Source organism: Sinocyclocheilus grahami, unplaced genomic scaffold, assembly GCF_001515645.1.
Source record: "Sinocyclocheilus grahami isolate Dianchi unplaced genomic scaffold, SAMN03320097.WGS_v1.1 scaffold250.1, whole genome shotgun sequence".
NCBI classification, from domain to species: Eukaryota; Metazoa; Chordata; class Actinopteri; order Cypriniformes; family Cyprinidae; genus Sinocyclocheilus; species Sinocyclocheilus grahami.
In genome coordinates this window covers 874,297-891,253 of record NW_015505429.1, presented here as the reverse complement: position 1 = coordinate 891,253, position 16,957 = coordinate 874,297, and the positions used below count along the sequence as shown (strand labels likewise).

At 34.9% G+C, this 16,957-nt stretch overlaps 2 protein-coding genes across 2 annotated transcripts in view; one reads left to right on the top strand and one right to left on the bottom strand.

Annotated features, from left to right (window-relative positions):
* The first annotated feature begins 293 nt into the window (after positions 1-293).
* LOC107598353 (THO complex subunit 3) lies at positions 294-3,277 on the top strand. The gene is made up of 7 exons (XM_016289663.1): positions 294-305; positions 386-542; positions 624-828; positions 922-1,083; positions 2,070-2,170; positions 2,256-2,451; positions 3,080-3,277. Exons 1-6 carry the CDS (start codon positions 294-296, stop codon positions 2,417-2,419), a joined length of 801 nt encoding a protein of 266 aa, XP_016145149.1. The 3' UTR covers positions 2,420-2,451; positions 3,080-3,277.
* An 8,705-nt stretch (positions 3,278-11,982) lies between these two features.
* Positions 11,983-16,957, bottom strand: part of LOC107598352 (complexin-2-like) — a 13,454-nt gene continuing 8,479 nt past the window's right edge. Inside the window, exons 3-5 of the mRNA XM_016289662.1 lie at positions 16,585-16,809; positions 13,450-13,520; positions 11,983-13,250 (exon numbers count right to left, since the gene is read on the bottom strand). Of these exons, the coding sequence (XP_016145148.1) occupies positions 13,124-13,250; positions 13,450-13,520; positions 16,585-16,809 (423 nt within the window). The 3' untranslated portion in view covers positions 11,983-13,123. The remainder of the gene's footprint in view (positions 13,251-13,449; positions 13,521-16,584; positions 16,810-16,957) is intronic.

The window sequence follows — 16,957 nt, the reverse complement described above, 5'->3', positions numbered from 1 at the left end:
AGGTTTCTTGAAGCGTCTTGGAGACGTTGTTCTCCACAGTTCTTCTGGATTGAGTCTGTCTCAGTTTGTTCTGTTTCTTCATGTCATTCCAGACAGACTGATGATGATCAGATCAGATCTCTGTGTGGAGCAAACAAAAATTTCACTGGATCATTACAATTAATGGCATGTTTGGAAATGTAAACTGATATTTCCTACTGACACACTACAGCAAAAGATAGAAATAACTGACTTAAAATATTTTTTTAGCTGGAGAAAATACTAGTGTTCTAATCATTTTGGCCACCACTGTAATGAAAACCATAGTAATTGAACTACAGTACTTTAGGTAGCATTTAGGTCATATGTGATCTTGCTCATTTTTAACCTGTATTTCACGTATCAGGTGAAGGAAAACAACTACAGAGGGCATGGAGACAGTGTGGATCAGCTGTGCTGGCATCCCACCAACCCTGATCTGTTCGTCACCGCATCAGGAGACAAGACCATCCGCATCTGGGACGTACGGACCACCAAATGCATGGCCACGATCAGCACCAAAGGTGAAGCACTGAACCTATCCGTCATATCTGTTGATCTTATGAGGTTTATTCATATGTGGGATTTTCTCCGACAACTTTTAGGGGAGAATATCAACATATGTTGGAGTCCTGATGGTCAGACCATTGCTGTCGGTAACAAGGATGATGTTGTGACTTTTATTGATGCCAAAACGCACCGTCCCCGTGCCGAGGAGCAGTTCAAGTTTGAGGTCAATGAGATCTCCTGGAATAATGACAATGACATGTTCTTCCTGACAAACGGAAACGGATGTATTAATATATTAAGGTATGTTTGGTGGTAGTTGTAAGAGGCTGTTGGTGTGCAGAATATTTTGGTGATTTCTTTAAATCAGTTGTCATGTTTATGTCTTTGTTTCAGTTATCCTGATCTCAAGCTCATTCAGTCAATTAATGCCCATCCGTCCAACTGCATCTGCATTAAATTCGATCCCACGGGCAAGTATTTTGCCACCGGAAGTGCGGATGCGCTGGTCAGTCTGTGGGATGTGGAGGAGCTGGTGTGTGTGCGCTGCTTCTCCAGGTCAGTTCGTCATGACTTTGTCAGAATTTGACTTTTTAGCTCATAATTATGACTTGGTATGTCATCATTTTGACTTTTCATCTCATAGCTTTTACATTTTATGTCATAAAGACATTTTAAAATGAAGAATTGTGTTTCATAATCATGGCTTTTTGACATACTTTTGACTTCTCTCATAATTTGGGCTTTTTATCTCATAAATATGACTTGGTATGTCATTTTCACTTTATCTCATAGCTTTTATATTTTATGGCAAAGACTTTATGAAATAAGTTTTTGAAACAAAGATGGCTTTTTGTCATAATTTTGACTACTTATCTCATAATTATGAGATATAAAGTGCAAATTATGGTTTAGACTTCTGAAATAGTCAAAATTAATGACTTTTTATCCCATAGTTTTTACTTTGTGTCATAAACACTTCTAAAATTGACCTTTGAAAAAAAAAAAAAAAAAGACTTTTTTGGATTTATCCATTTTTACTACATATCAATTTTTTTACTTTGTCATAATTTCTCTATTAATTTTGCCATGTGTCATAATTTTGACAATTTCATAATTTATTTTCTAGGTCGGTTGATGCAGTGTTGTTGTTATTATTAGCTAAAACAATTAAAACTGAAATCAGTCTGAAATAAAATAATGGAAACAAGGAAACAACATAAATTAGAAATGTTGCCTTGGCAGCTAACAAAAATAAAATGACTAAGACTGAGAAATAAATAATAATAACAAAAGTGTAAAACAACACATAAAGCTAAAATCATCTGAAGATATAAAAATACAAGCTTATTCAAAATATTAATGTTGTATTAACTTTGAATTGTGTGTATGCACCGATAGATAGATAGATAGTGAATATTGTGTTTGTCACTTTCAAAGAGATCAGAGTTCACTGATTGTAATTAGTTGGCAGACGAGCACATTCGCCTTATTTTCACTTTACATTAAATAACATTTTCATAATATTTTGAATCCCACAACAGACTCGACTGGCCTGTGCGGACGCTTAGTTTCAGTCATGATGGGAAAATGCTGGCGTCAGCCTCTGAGGATCATTTCATTGACATTGCTGAAGTAGAGACGGGTGAGCAGACACATTTTGAAATGATCGTGAAAGCTTGAATTGTGTTTTCTGTCTGACTGATGGTTGTTTCGTGTTCTTGCTGTAGGTGAGAAGCTCTGGGAGATTCAGTGCGAGTCTCCGACCTTTACTGTAGCGTGGCATCCGAAGAGACCTCTGCTGGCGTACGCCTGCGACGATAAAGAGGGCAAATATGACAGCAACCGAGAGGCAGGGACCGTCAAGCTCTTTGGACTTCCCAATGACTCCTGAGGACCAGAGGTTTCACGTGTTCATGCTTTGAGGTTTAATGGCTGCTTCACTTGATATTATTGCTGTAAAATAGTTCAAAGATATTCGAGTCTCCGACCTTTACTGTAGCGTGGCATCCGAAGAGACCTCTGCTGGCGTACGCCTGCGACGATAAAGAGGGCAAATATGACAGCAACCGAGAGGCAGGGACCGTCAAGCTCTTTGGACTTCCCAATGACTCCTGAGGACCAGAGGTTTCACGTGTTCAGGCTTTGAGGTTTAATGGCTGCTTCACTTGATATTATTGCTTTGTATTAGATTTGAAGTTAATGCTGTAAAATAGTTCAAAGATATTTTGATGTTCAGCTCTCATATTACTTGAGTTCCTGAATGATCAAGGTATCAGTTGCAAGCATAAATAACTACTGCCAGCAGCTCCTCTGCAGAACATAAGAATTATGTTCATCTTTTTCCAAAAATTGGCCTGGTGACGTGGATGGAAGTCTAATCTGAGCGGTGTTATCACATCTGTGTAGATGACTTGAAAATAATTTGACTTGCAGAGCATGCTGTTGTTGTTTCCCATACTTGAGCATTGCCATTTTGTAAAAAAAAAAAAAAAGTATTGGATTTGTTTCATCTTAACAATCTTTTGTTCAAATGCATGTCTTGTATCTCCAGTTTTAGAAGTGACCAGCAGAGGGCATCACAAGCTCAGAGGAAACAAGGCATGGCATTGCAATGTATAATATTGACATTTTTGTCTGTTTGCCTTTTTTAATAGAAAAACTCTGTACTGTATTTTTTAAATAAAGTGTTTCATAAAGCATGATTGATCTAAAAGCCATATGACATGTTATGCTTTTTAAATTGAATACAAAGCACCATATTTTCATGTGAGCAGTGTTATTTTAGTATTATTTATAAACTATTATAGTATTTATAAATATTTTGAATGAGCTTTTATTTTTTACGTTTTCAATGTTTGATTTTTAGTTTAAATTTGAGTAATTTTGTTATGTGCATTAATCATTTGTGTTAGTTTTTTTTAAATATTTTTACTTTAGTACTTAAGTTGCCAAGGCAACATTTCTAATTTTAAAATTTTCATCTATTTATTATTATAAATGGATTTGTATTTCAATTAATGAAAATGTTATATATATATTAGTTTTAGTTAATAACAACACTGCATGTCACAGGAAGAAAAAAAATATAAGAATAGTGACAAAACTGTTTTTGTTTAGTTGGTTCAGATAACTGGGAAGGGTTATATATATATATTTTTTTTTATGTTGGCTTGGACCTTTACAAGTCTATTTATTTATTTATTTATTTGAATGGGTAATGAAAAAATTATATGTAGTAAAAGAAAAATATTGTATGGTATATGTTAGATATAGAACATCCTAAACTTGGCAGAAGCCTATAAATGTGCATATCATTGCTCTTTTGATGCGAAATGTTGCTGAATGACGAAAAGCAGAATTACTGGAATATCCATTTTGATATCTTTATAAACGTAAGTGTATGAAGACCAAACCTTATTTCTATGTAATTAAAAATATATATTTGTAACCATTTTCAATCATTGAAATACTCTGGGGAGCAAACAGGCCTGATTTGCTGGGATTATGTAAGTTTTATTTATGAATGAAAAGGCTCTTCTTTGTACACTTGTGCACTTTTTTTCTCCCAAATTTATTGGTGTGCATTGCTAAATTATTTAGTTATTCGCATTTATGAATCACATTATAAATGTATATAGTTTTTTTTATTGTGTTCAGTTAAAAAATAGCTTAAGTGAGTCGTTGAATCATTCACTCAAACGACTCATTCGCAGTCCGCTTCATTGAGATGCCAGTTTTTAATTTTTGAGTGAACTATACCTTTAAACTTAACACTGGACATTACATTTAAGTTAATAGTTATTCAGATTAGCTTCTCTGATCCATTTTTTAGTATGACACTTTTATATGACTAAAGATGTTTGGTTCTTATGTTTTCATCCAGGTGCTGCATTTTACATTTGTAAGTCGCTTTGGATAAAAACATCTGCTAAATGACTAAATCTAAATGAAAATTTACAGACGAAGCAGAGAATACTTTATTACGGTATGTGCCATGCCATATGATGGCAAGTTAAATATTTCTCCTGTCTCTGATGTCATTGCATAAACCAGAAAAGGAGTTGTTAGAAAAAGTGTGAATAGATGTGTCTCTACTTCTTTGGCTCTTACTGAACGGCAGTGTGGTGATTTCTGTGGGACGGTGGTGTGGTGGAGGGTCACTGGAGGTGGAGCAAACAGCGGTAGTCTGTAGACTTGGAGCAGCCTCCGGTCAGCAGGGAATAGCTGGTAAGTGAGATTAGGTTCAGGCCATCGTTAATCTTTCTCCATTGTGACAGACTTGCTCAGCACGAGCGTCTTCCGTGCCCACTTCAGGAGCCTGGTGGCAGCTGTCCTCACCCTCCTCTGCTGAATCACCCCAGCAGGCTCCAGGATGTCTCACTTGGCCACTTCCTACATGTGGCACGCTGCTGCAGGCGTCCTTCGATTGCTGCTTAATTACATTTCATTAAGCAGAGCCCATTTCCTTTGTGATGTCCAGTTTCCAGGCTTTGGCTCATCACCATTATTCTCATCCTCTTGTTTATGGTTGGGGATTTAAATCCATTTATTTCTGTTAATCTTGCAGCTGTTCATTATTTCTATGTATAAAAGTCTGAACTCACTCGGATTTGTTTCTGTTTTACAGTCTTAATTAAATGCGACCTTTTCCATTAACAGTTTTATAAGCTAATATTATATAACGCTTCGTTTATCTTATTGTGACACTGGCAGAATAAATTTAAATGAAGTAATAAAATTAAGGAATTTTTAAAAATAATTCAAGAGACCATAATCATTCCGCCTACACTACGGTTACCACCCCCCCACCCCACAAAAAAATTCTGGAAACTTTCAGGAAATGTACCATCCATTTGCCAACTTAGCAGACATTACAACCATTCCACCATGTCTGATATCTATGGAATTTACACGCTTGTCTGATAGATTTTGATCATTGGTCTCTTATGAGACTCTCTCGGTCCCTCAGGTCTTAATGGATTAGTTTCTCCACCAGCCATATTATTGGCTTTCGTTACTCTTCCAATTTGTCTTTCAGTTCTTGCTCCAGTAATTTATGGGGCTTGATGTGAAACAAAACATTTCTGACATGCAATTTATTAGCAGCCCACAGTAACCTTTGCTGTTCAACAATTCAGCCTCTCAGAACGTTGTTTTTTCAACAGCTTTTGAATGAATACAATTTGTAATTCGCATGCAGGAGCAATATTTTATGCATGGCCACTTTCCTGCACTATTTGTGTTCAAATATTCAGATTGGACTACGGTTCTTACTGTAATCAGGCTGTTTCTTGCGTGCAGACTTTAACTAGTTAGTTGCCTCTTCAGGAGGCTGGATTTGGAACTGTTTGCTGCAGTTATTTAGGAAGGATATCCACTCTTAAACCTTGTAAAGCCTGACATAACAGTCTAATATATACAGGTGCATCTCAATAAATTAGAATGTCGTGGAAAGTTCATTTATTTCAGTAATTCAACTCAAATTGTGAAACTCGTGTATTAAATAAATTCAATGCACACAGACTGAAGTAGTTTAAGTCTTTGGTTCTTTTAATTGTGATGATTTTGGCTCACATTTAACAAAAACCCACCAATTCACTATCTCAACAAATTAGAATATGGTGACATGCCAATCAGCTAATCAACTCAAAACACCTGCAAAGGTTTCCTGAGCCTTATATATATATATATATATATATATATGGAACAGTTACATCTCCACAGCTGATCACTGTAGAGTATATTTTTGTAATGTTTGAGTAGAAGAAATAACTTTTTACTTTTTATTAAAATTGCTCAAAGAAAGTTTGAGAAGTAGGACAAGCATGTGAAGTAACAAACACAAAACCTGTCATCATCAGATCCTTACAGTCTCATAGGAGCATGATATATATAAACGTGAGTGGGTTTCGGTGAGCAAGTCCTATGTCAGCATTTGCTCATGAAATTCAGTCATAACATTGCCTAATACATGTACATTTCAGGAAATCATTGGGAGCTTTACTGTTAAACTAGGAGTTTTTAAAGCAAATATATGAGACGTTCATGAGACATGCTCACCTTTTTTAGTGCTAGACAGACTCTAGTCTTGTTAGCGCTTTATTTGAATTCACAAAAACATGAACATTTAAAACCTTTTATAAAGCATTTTTATTTGCCATTTCAAAAATGGTACTTTAGGTCATTTAGGTTCATTAATGTAACAGATTTACAGTGATTTGGTTTGGCCGATGTTGTATTACATTTCATGCAATAAGAAAATCATTCTCTACATTCTCCACTCTTAACCCTGGATCAAACCTCAAACGTCTGAATGCTTCTCTATAAACTTATTTTTTCTTTTAACCTTTCAACTTTATCGTATTCACATATAATACGATAGACATACATTTATGCAATGAAAATGAATTAATGTACATATGGAGAGGCAATTGAGCTGTTTGGACTCTCATTCTGACGGCACCCATTCACTGCAGAGGATCCATTGGTGAGCAAGTGATGGAATGCTACATTTCTCCAAATCTGTTGTGATGAAGAAACAAACTCATCTAGATCTTGGATGGGCTGAGAGTGAGTTTTCAGCAAATTTCAGTATTTTTCAAAGACTTTATCTAAGTAAAGATGCAACCTTTCTATGCATTTTGAAATGAAAATAAATGGTATTGCTTGATCCTGGCAGCATTACGCACTCTTCGACTAAATGAGTTTGAAACATGAAAGCCTATTCAGCTTGGAAGTGTACGTTTATAGCTGTAAATAACACACTGAGCATCCAGTATTGTGCCTCAGGATGAACTGTGGCCAAACTAAACTTTTTTCACACTCAAACTTACAAAAACTTGCCTAATTACAGCACCAGCATACTCATAACTTAAGATCTAGAGGACGTTTTTGATGAAACACAAAAATATCTGTGCCTCAGTGCGACACTCTTGTTTTTATCCATTGCACTTTTTATAAACATGTTCACCTAGTTTCTGATCAGATAATGCTGAAAGGTTGCTGAGGTTAATTTTGACAGAGTAGTTGATTATTCAGATCCAGAGTTCATGAGAAATGATCAGAGATGCAGTAAACAGTAAATCATTCTACTAAAGTTACATTTCCATATGGTTTGTATTTGCTTTTTAAAGAAATTACATTCTAAAGTTGTTTTATAAACCAAAGCCCCAAACACACAGCAAGAGGATAAAAATCAGTGTTATACTACATCATATGTACCAGTAATTTACATATGTTTAAGAAACTACTTTAAACTGAAATGAACTATTACAAATTCATTCAGGTCCCTGACAACAGAAACTAGCTCAGTTGAAAAGTTTAGACCTCTGCTTTCATTATTTCATCCTGTACAGCCACAAAATGTTTATGGCATAAACAAATATTCTCAGATTTATAAATGAAATGATGTGAAAACATGTATGTCCAAAGCCCACATTAATGGCATATGTCATGTTTATGCACTGGTAGGAATTTTAAAAAATCCAATACACCTAATATATACAAAATTATTAATATATTTTTTTATGCTGAAACAAAAAGACCAGTCATAGCCTGCAGATTGACAGCTCCCCAGCTGACAGTGTTGAAGAGTGATGTTGCAGTTCAAGTCAAAATAAATAAATGTATTTAATTAATTGAATGTTTGCAGTGATTCATCCAAAATATTTCTCATTCATGAATATTCATTGAAAGGACAGTGCTAAATAATAAAATAATAAAATAGTAAATAATAGCCATTTTTAATGGTATCATGCATTCACAGCCAAAGAATGAAAACAAATAAATTGCATGCAAGTGTTTGGTCCAACCCAACCGAAGGGTGTTGTGGAAATGTGAAACATAGCCCTTAACATAGACACTTTTTAGCTTAGAGCATCATTACTCTTTTATATATTGATTAAATATATTAAACATCCCAATATGATTTAACTGCTGTTAGTTAACTGAAATCACATTGGTGTTCATCAATGAAATCTCTTTGAGCTGTGCATTTATCATATTCATCACAAAATTGTCAGTTCACTTTTGTATTCATTAATTATGTTGGATATAATTCACCCAAAAAATGAAAAATCGCTGAAAATGTATTCACCCTTAGGCCATCCAGGATCTAGATGAGTTTGATTCCAACTGATCCTCTGCTGTGAATGGGTGCCGTCAGAATGAGAGTCCAAACAGCTGATAAAAACACAATAATCCACAAGCGATCCACTCCACTCCAGTCCATCAATTAAAATCTTGTGACACAAAAAGCTCCAATGGATCCTCTGCAGTGAATGGGTGCCGTCAGAATGAGAGTCCAAACAGCTGATAAAAACATCACAATAATCCACAAGTAATCCACACCACTCCAGTCCATCAGTTAACATCTTGTGAAGCGATAAACTGCGTGTTTGAAATAAACAAAATAAATTTTACCAAAAAACAAGGCATTTTACCATTGCTTCTGGCTAATATGAGTCCTCTTCCCAAAATATTGATTGTCTGAATCAGGAGAGAAATATGCACAGATCAATCACCTTTACAAATATGTTGGTGGATTTTCATGTGAGAGGAAAAATACTAATTGTTTCTTACAAATATGCAGCTTTTTGCTTCACAAGATGTTAACTGATGGACTGGAGGGGAGTGGATTACTTGTAGATTATTGTGATTTTTTTATCAGCTGTTTGGACTCTCATTCTGACGGCACCCATTCACTGCAGAGGATCCATTGGTGAGCAAGTGATGCAATGCTACATTTCTCCAAATCTGTTCCGATGAAGAAACAAACTCACCTACATCTTGTTGAGATGGGCTGACGGTTGAGTAAATTTAAATTTTTGGTTAAACTATTCCAATAAGCCGATATATTCAACCAAACTCACATGCTCCAGATGTCCTCATTAAAATCATTTCAGATCCATAAATGGTTAGTTTTCTACTGCTGGACATCTCCAGTCTGATAGCATCTTAAAGATCACAGAATCACCAACACAGTCAGCCCTTTTACCCAGTTTATTATGTAATCTTCATGTAATAGAAAAATGACATAAAATGAAAATTCCAAATACGTCTGTGATACATATGAAACGATGGAAGTATCATTAAAGTGGAAATCGACACCTAAAGTGTTTTGATTCTGTTGGAAATCAACTTTATACTGTGACCTCAAAAAGTATTTGAACAGGTGAGCTGCACTTAAACGTATGAATTTCTTTGTGCACTCTATAACATGAAAAAAAAACATTAGATGTGATGAACTGAAGTTCAGGGTCTAGAATAAATTGTTTGCAGATGACACTTGGTTTGATATTTAATATCTAATGACATTTAAGTACAACCAAAAGTGTCCAAATATGTTTTAGGGTGATTTTGTGTGTTTAAATGTCATGAAGTGATTAACCACTGCATTGTGGCAGCACAATGCAAGAATGTCTTTTATGCCAAGAGGTATATTGGTAGTACACCTAATGTAATATCACATTTTTTGTCTGAGATGTGATAAACGACTAGAAATGACCCTAGTTGAGTAGTAGCAATGGTTTTGAAATGATCTCTCCATTCTGTCAACCAAACAACCTGAATGATAGGCCTGATAATTCATCACATCCCATTAGACAGATGGGAACTAATCCCTGGATAAAGGGTGCAGCTTCTGTTGCAGGGACAGTGATACATAAACAGGTACAACCTGACGCTCGGATTTGGTATTTAATGCAAAGTTTATCTGCATGCATACATGAACATTAGGACTCCCATATACCACGATTCCACCGTCTTCACGGCACAGCCTGCTTTAGACTGTACACACATAAAACACATCAACGGTGCAACATGAATAACATTGTACAGCACAAACAGGTACAGACGCACATAAATACACACTTACATTGAGAACATACAGTAGCAATCTTTTTTAAAGACTCTCTCTCTCTCTCTACGGAAAGTATATACACTTTCTGACATGTAGAGTTAAATAGATAGACATATAACTTACATTGAGAACATACAGTAGCAATCTTTTTTAAAGACTCTCTCTCTCTCTCTCTACGGAAAGTATATACACTTTCTGACATGTAGAGTTAAATAGATAGACATATTTTTACAGATGCATGACTACAAGATGATTATTTTTTCATTAATTATTGCAGTCTAACAATATGGCTTTGACTAGTGAAAAACCTTTTAGCACTACAAAAATGAAAAAGTCAATCTCGTTCTTTCTTTATAGTTTAATTTAAAAAAACGTACTTGCGTACTGCTAAAATTAAAGTCTACTTGAGAGTAGCACGTGTTATTCTAAAGTACGTCATTCTGTTCTTACTAAGATTTTTTTTTTTATACAAACTTTACAATCTTCAAAGCATTTTGATCACAGAACAACCAGCCTAATGGGTACGGATACATTCCTGTAGGCATATCATTTGCTAACAGAGTTTAAAAAGGGACACTGATTGGAAAACATACAACTACTGACTTTTTGCAATGAAAACTTATCTATAGGTTTATATTTCCCATCATGCAATACAATAGCCATTTGGGCATTACTATACAAAATAAGTTTGCCTCTTTAGCCCAGGTTTCATATGTAAACATTTATACCTCCCCAAAATATGTGTCCAACATTTTTTATCAAATGGCAGTGTTTACTAAATGCTTAACATAAAAACATTAATAATTGAAGTAAATAAAAAAGCCTGAAGTTATCATATTTGTAACCCCACATCAGAATTTGCCAGCAGTAAGATGAATATTTTGGGCAGTATTTTTATAAATGATACATGTATTGTGTTTCACAGCAGGAATGATTGTTGATGATCAGATGTGTGAATATAATGGTTCTAAATATATTGTTGTAATAGATAATTGAACATGCTGTTTCTTGAACTGTCAGTGCTGTACTAAGATGTAAAATTGCAGTTTATTCTCTCTTTGGTTTTTACTGTTGTGATTGAAGCTTATGCATTCTTAGTATTAATTTAGCATGTCATTTCATTGACTAATAATTATTTTCTAAAACTTTGGAAGCCCTTTTCCATAATTTCCAGGTAATTGCAATGTTTTATCTTTACATAACTATTCAAATAAGGCTGTTATTCATATTTTGTGGAAAATAACAAATATTCTGTGAACCATGTTTTGTCTTTCTTGCAATTTTGAGTTTATATCTCACAATTCTGACTTTCTTCGCGTGACAATTCTGAGATGAAAAGACAGAAGTGCAAGATATAAACCCACAATTGCAAGGAAAAAAGAATATTGAGATTAAAAAGTCACAATCAGTTTATTATTATTTTTTAAATTTCATGCTGAAAAAAAAAACTTGTTTTCTTGCAATACCAAGTTTACATCTTGCAATTCTGAGTTTATATCTTGCAGTTCTGAATTGTGAGAAACAAAGTGTGAATTGTGAGATAAAAAGATGCAATTACCTTTTTTAGTATTATTATTTTTAATGCATGCATGAAACTGGCTGCAATATAAAACAATGTCTGCACTTTATGCAATAATACTAAATTCATTATACATAGGCTTGTTTTTTGCTTTTTAATGTTACAATTACCTACTTTTTTTTTTCTTTCTAAAAAGCACATTGCAAGTCAAGTCAGACCTTCACATCCTATTCAGCTAAGGCAGGTATTCTAACATTGCGGAACATCCCAAATATTTTTGTGAGCCATGTCTAAATAAAATTTGGATGTGAAGCCCACAAATAACAAACATACAATGATGAGACCACTTCATTTCTGATTGTCATGTGTGAGTGATCGAACATCAGATCTGCATTCTTTGAAAATGATGAATTTGCTGTGAAACACTGACTGACTGTATGGTTTGGAGATCTTGAATAACTCTTACTTGTAAAGAGAATTTGGTCCAGTTTGTAAAATGATAATCAGAGACACTTACTGAGCTTTTGCTGGCAAGGCTAATGTGAATATTACTTGTGGTCATCTCAAGTTCTATTTCACACTAACAAAAATAGAGAAAGAATCAAAATAAATAACAATACGTCACAAATAAATGAGAACTGTCAGGCAGCAAACCATTTGAGCATTCAGGTGGTCAAACGTGGCAAGTGTATCAGCATCTCCCATATTTACATATGGCAACGTATCATCAAATTCACTGATGGCAAACGTGATTCATCAGATAATAAGGTAAGGTAATATTTTGACCTCATGCAACTAAAGCATACTGCATTTCACTGACAATTCTTCTGTGAAAGAAGGGACAGTTATATCAAGCTACAGTTTTAAAATGCTCTGACCCCACTGTGTTTTAAATAAATAAATCTAGTAAGCATCATATTCCCAGTGCCAGAGCTCAGTATCAATGTGCTGTTATTGTGGGGCTGATCGTTGAGTACCTAAGGCAGCATCAGAGACCCTGGTGATCAGTAAACAAACACAGAGATCTATAGAAAGTGTAAACAATTTGAACAAACCTGAATGGCAGTGAAAAGAGCAAACGTTGTCGGGTTATGATTTGTGTATCTATCCATAAGAAAGGGAACAAATAAAATTCCGTCAAGGCAGTGAAAAGCCTTTCACCTGTTTGGCAAAAATCCCCCCTCACCCATCTTTCTTGAGAAACAGCTTTGTGTCTGTTACTTTTTAAACATGTCCTGCAAAGGCCCGGGCAGGAATTTGAGAACGGTGTCCAGAATGCTCTCCTCGTCCTCGTCGTCATCTGCCCCGCAGCCTGCTGGGATGGCCTTTTTGGGGCGAGTCAAGGAGCCTTCGCACGCTTGTTCCATAGCCGCTTTCTCCTCTGCTTCCTTCTCTTCTTTCTTCTTTAGTCCATACTATATACACATGCGTAACATATGAAGTTGTAATCAAACATGAGAAGAAAAGGAGTAGTGGACTATTTAAAATGTTGTAATGATGCCATTTCTCATAGCTCTAGTGAATTAAATAGGGGCGAGTCAAGGAGCCTTCGCACGCTTGTTCCATAGCCGCTTTCTCCTCTGCTTCCTTCTCTTCTTTCTTCTTTAGTCCATACTATATACACATGCGTAACATATGAAGAAGAAAAGGAGTAGTGGACTATTTAAAATGTTGTAATGATGCCATTTCTCATAGCTCTAGTGAATTAAATTTTTGGATCAAATAAAATAAAATGAATAAAATGCTATGCGATATATAATATACTATATGATATATTATTTAATAAACTATACTATTTGATCAAAAATACAGTTAAATAAGTAATACTGTGAAATAGTATTGCTGTTTAAATAAACCGTTTTCTATTTGAATATATTTTTTAAAAATGTCAAATTAATTTTCAGCATTATTACAGTGTCACATGATCCTCCAGAAATCATTAGAATATGCTGATTTGCTGCTCAAGAAACACTTATTATTATCATCAATGTTGAAAACCGTCGTGCTGCTTCGTTTTTTTTTTTTTTGTGGAAAGCATGTAACATTTTTTTCAGGATTTCTGAATGAATAGAAAGTTCAGAAGAACAGCATTTATTTAAAATAGAAATCTTTTGCAAACATCTTTACTGTCACTTTATTACCAAGCCAAACTTTTGACTGAGTACTGTACTATACTTGAGAACTTTACTATACTATATACCACAATAGAATTAAGTTGATATATAATATTCTATATAATGCAACTAACAGAAAAACAGATGATCAATTCCTGCTTTATTTTGATCAAATAGTGATATCATCTTAGTTGCCCTATTTTGGGTTCATTTATGAACTTTAAGACCATTGCTGTGTTTCAAGACCGAAACTCTATATACCAAAAGCTATTTTGTATGGAGCACATGGCATGCAGGAAAAAATAGTAGGCTAAATCGTGTGCACGATTTACTATTTCGTTCCCTCGATTTATAAATTGTGCGCACGGTTTACTAATTTGTTCCCTTGATTTGCTAAATCATGCACACGATTTATCAAATCGAGGGAATGAAATAGTAATCGTGTGCACGTTTTAGTACATCGAGGGAACGAATTAGTAAATCGTGCGCACAAATTTATTTTTTTTGTTGGATGTCATGTGCGGGGCTCCGTAATTTTGTATTGTACATTCAAGATTTCTTCAGGCCATAAAGGCCAAACATTAAAACATTAATCTTGTAGTAGGATTAAACTGTTGCCCTTATATAACATGTTGGTCTTAAAGGGATAGTTGTCCCAAAAATGAAAATTCTGTCATCATTTATTCACCCTCACGTTTATAGGCGCTGATTTCATGTGCACTTGAGCCACCGGGGCACAAAAAAAAAAAAAAAATACATGAGATATTCTCTATTAACTTTAACCAATCAAAAAATCGACTGATATTTGGGAGTCTTTCTGATTGGTGGATCTCACATCAGGTCCCGGTGGGTCATGATACACACAGATGCCTCTTTACAGTGGCTAGCAGTGCTGGATAGATTACTTACAAATTGTAGTCCATTACAGATTACAAATTACATAATGGAAATTTTAGTTTGTAACAATCTGTTGGACTACACATATTAGGTAATGTGTTCTGAGTACTTTTTGATTACTTTTAGATTACTTTTGACCTAGTTGTTAAGAAAATGTTTTCCATTTTTTGTTATCAACATCAAAATGTCCATTAAACATTACATTACGCCAAGTTTCAAGTTTTCCCAAACTGGGGTTCGTGAGGTGATGAAAAGCTGATAATTAATCATAATCATAAAATGTCAAATTAAACTAATTGTGTGGCCTTTCCATTTTCTGTGTAATTATAGTCACATGACTAGGTGGTGTGTGATGTTCCATAAAACTGGAAGACTTTGGAAGACCAAATGTATAGAAGCGGTAGGATTTTTTAGGAAGGAAAATTTAAGAGAGAAAATAGAAAAATTATGACAAATCAATACATTATGAATAATTTACTGCCATTGTGTAAGTTGCAATCTCATTATTAGCACTTATTATTACTGTAACAGAATATAAGCACTTAATTTTTGGAATCTGATTACGTAATCCACATTACATGTAATGAGTTACTAATGGTGTTTCATGCGTTCTTTTCCTAAATTCAGCTATTGACCTTTGTTCATTTCATACTTCCGTGATTCAGGGATTGTATGGATGAGACTTGGGGCAGTTTTCAGTATCAGTAGCTCATATTTAGGCAGTTTAAGGAGTTTGATATGGCCGTATGCTTCATATTTATTGAGTTATTAATTGCACTTCTTATGTGGGACATGAAAGAAGATATTTTGAAGAATGTTGGTAACCAAACTGTTTCAGCTCCCATTGACTTCCATTGTATTTTTGGCCACACAATGGAAGTCGATGGGAACCGAAATGGTTTGGTTACCAACATTTCTCAAAATATCTTCTGTTGTGTTTGGAATGACATGAGGGTGAATAAATAATGACAGAATTAAATTTTGGGGTTAACTATCACTTTAAAGTCCCCTACACTCTTAAAAATAAAGGTGCTTCACGATGGCATAGAAGAACCTTTTTGTCTAAATGGTTCCATAAAGAATCTTTAACATCTGAAGAATCTTTCTGTTTCACAAAAGCTTCTTTGTGGCGAAAGAAGGTTCTTCAGATTATAAAAAGGTAAGAAAGAGACGGTTCTTTAAAGAACCTTTGACTGAATGGTTCTTTGTGGAACCAAAAATGGTTCTTCTATGGCATCGCTTGAAGAACCTTTTGAAGCACCTTTATTTTTAAGAGTGTATAGCTCTCCAGATGTTCTCATGGTGATTCTCATGATCATTGGGGATCATGCATGATCCTGTAATGACTTTATACTTCTGGCTTACACTAACGCTACTTTCCTCTCTTAAGAAAGAGCTGTTCAATTAGCAGTAATTAGCTGACATTAAGACCTCCTGCAAATGTGACATTTCATTAAAGGGTAATGGAGATTCTGATTTGATGTGTTATTCCCACACACACATTAATCATTAAGTCCTGTCATCCAGGTATAATGGCTTCATCCTGCTTTAGTTTGAAATCGATTAGCAATTAGCAAACGCTGCCATGTTTACCAATTCATTCAAATGTCCTGGTCTAATCAGCTGTCACAAGGAGCTGAAGTGGACGGGAAATGTGGAAAGCGTACCTTATCTCGAATGGCCTGTCTGACCTTTTCCCTCTCGGCCTCCATACGAGCATGTTTGGTCTTTCGCTCCTCGTCTTGTTGTCTGAGCGCCTCCTGCCTCTCTTCCTCCTTCTTCTGGGCATCAGGGTCCTTCTCCTCCTCTCCACCTAACATCTTCCCCATGTCTTTGGTGGCCCCTGTGCAATAAAGAGCAAAGACATCATAAGCAGTTTTCAATGGCTGATACTGAAATATTGGTCACACTATCATTCAAATTTTCAATTTTTTCATAATGTTAGAGAAGATTTCTATTTCTATTTCTTTCGTTCTTATTATTTATAAACATTTTCTGTTCATGAAAGAATCCTGAAAACGTGGAAAACAGTCATCTTAA

Coding starts and splice junctions, on each gene's coding strand:
- LOC107598353 (XM_016289663.1), top strand. Junction 543..623: donor GGCCACGATCAGCACCAAAG/GTGAAGCACTGA, acceptor GACAACTTTTAG/GGGAGAATATCAACATATGT. Junction 1,084..2,069: donor TGTGTGCGCTGCTTCTCCAG/GTCAGTTCGTCA, acceptor ATCCCACAACAG/ACTCGACTGGCCTGTGCGGA.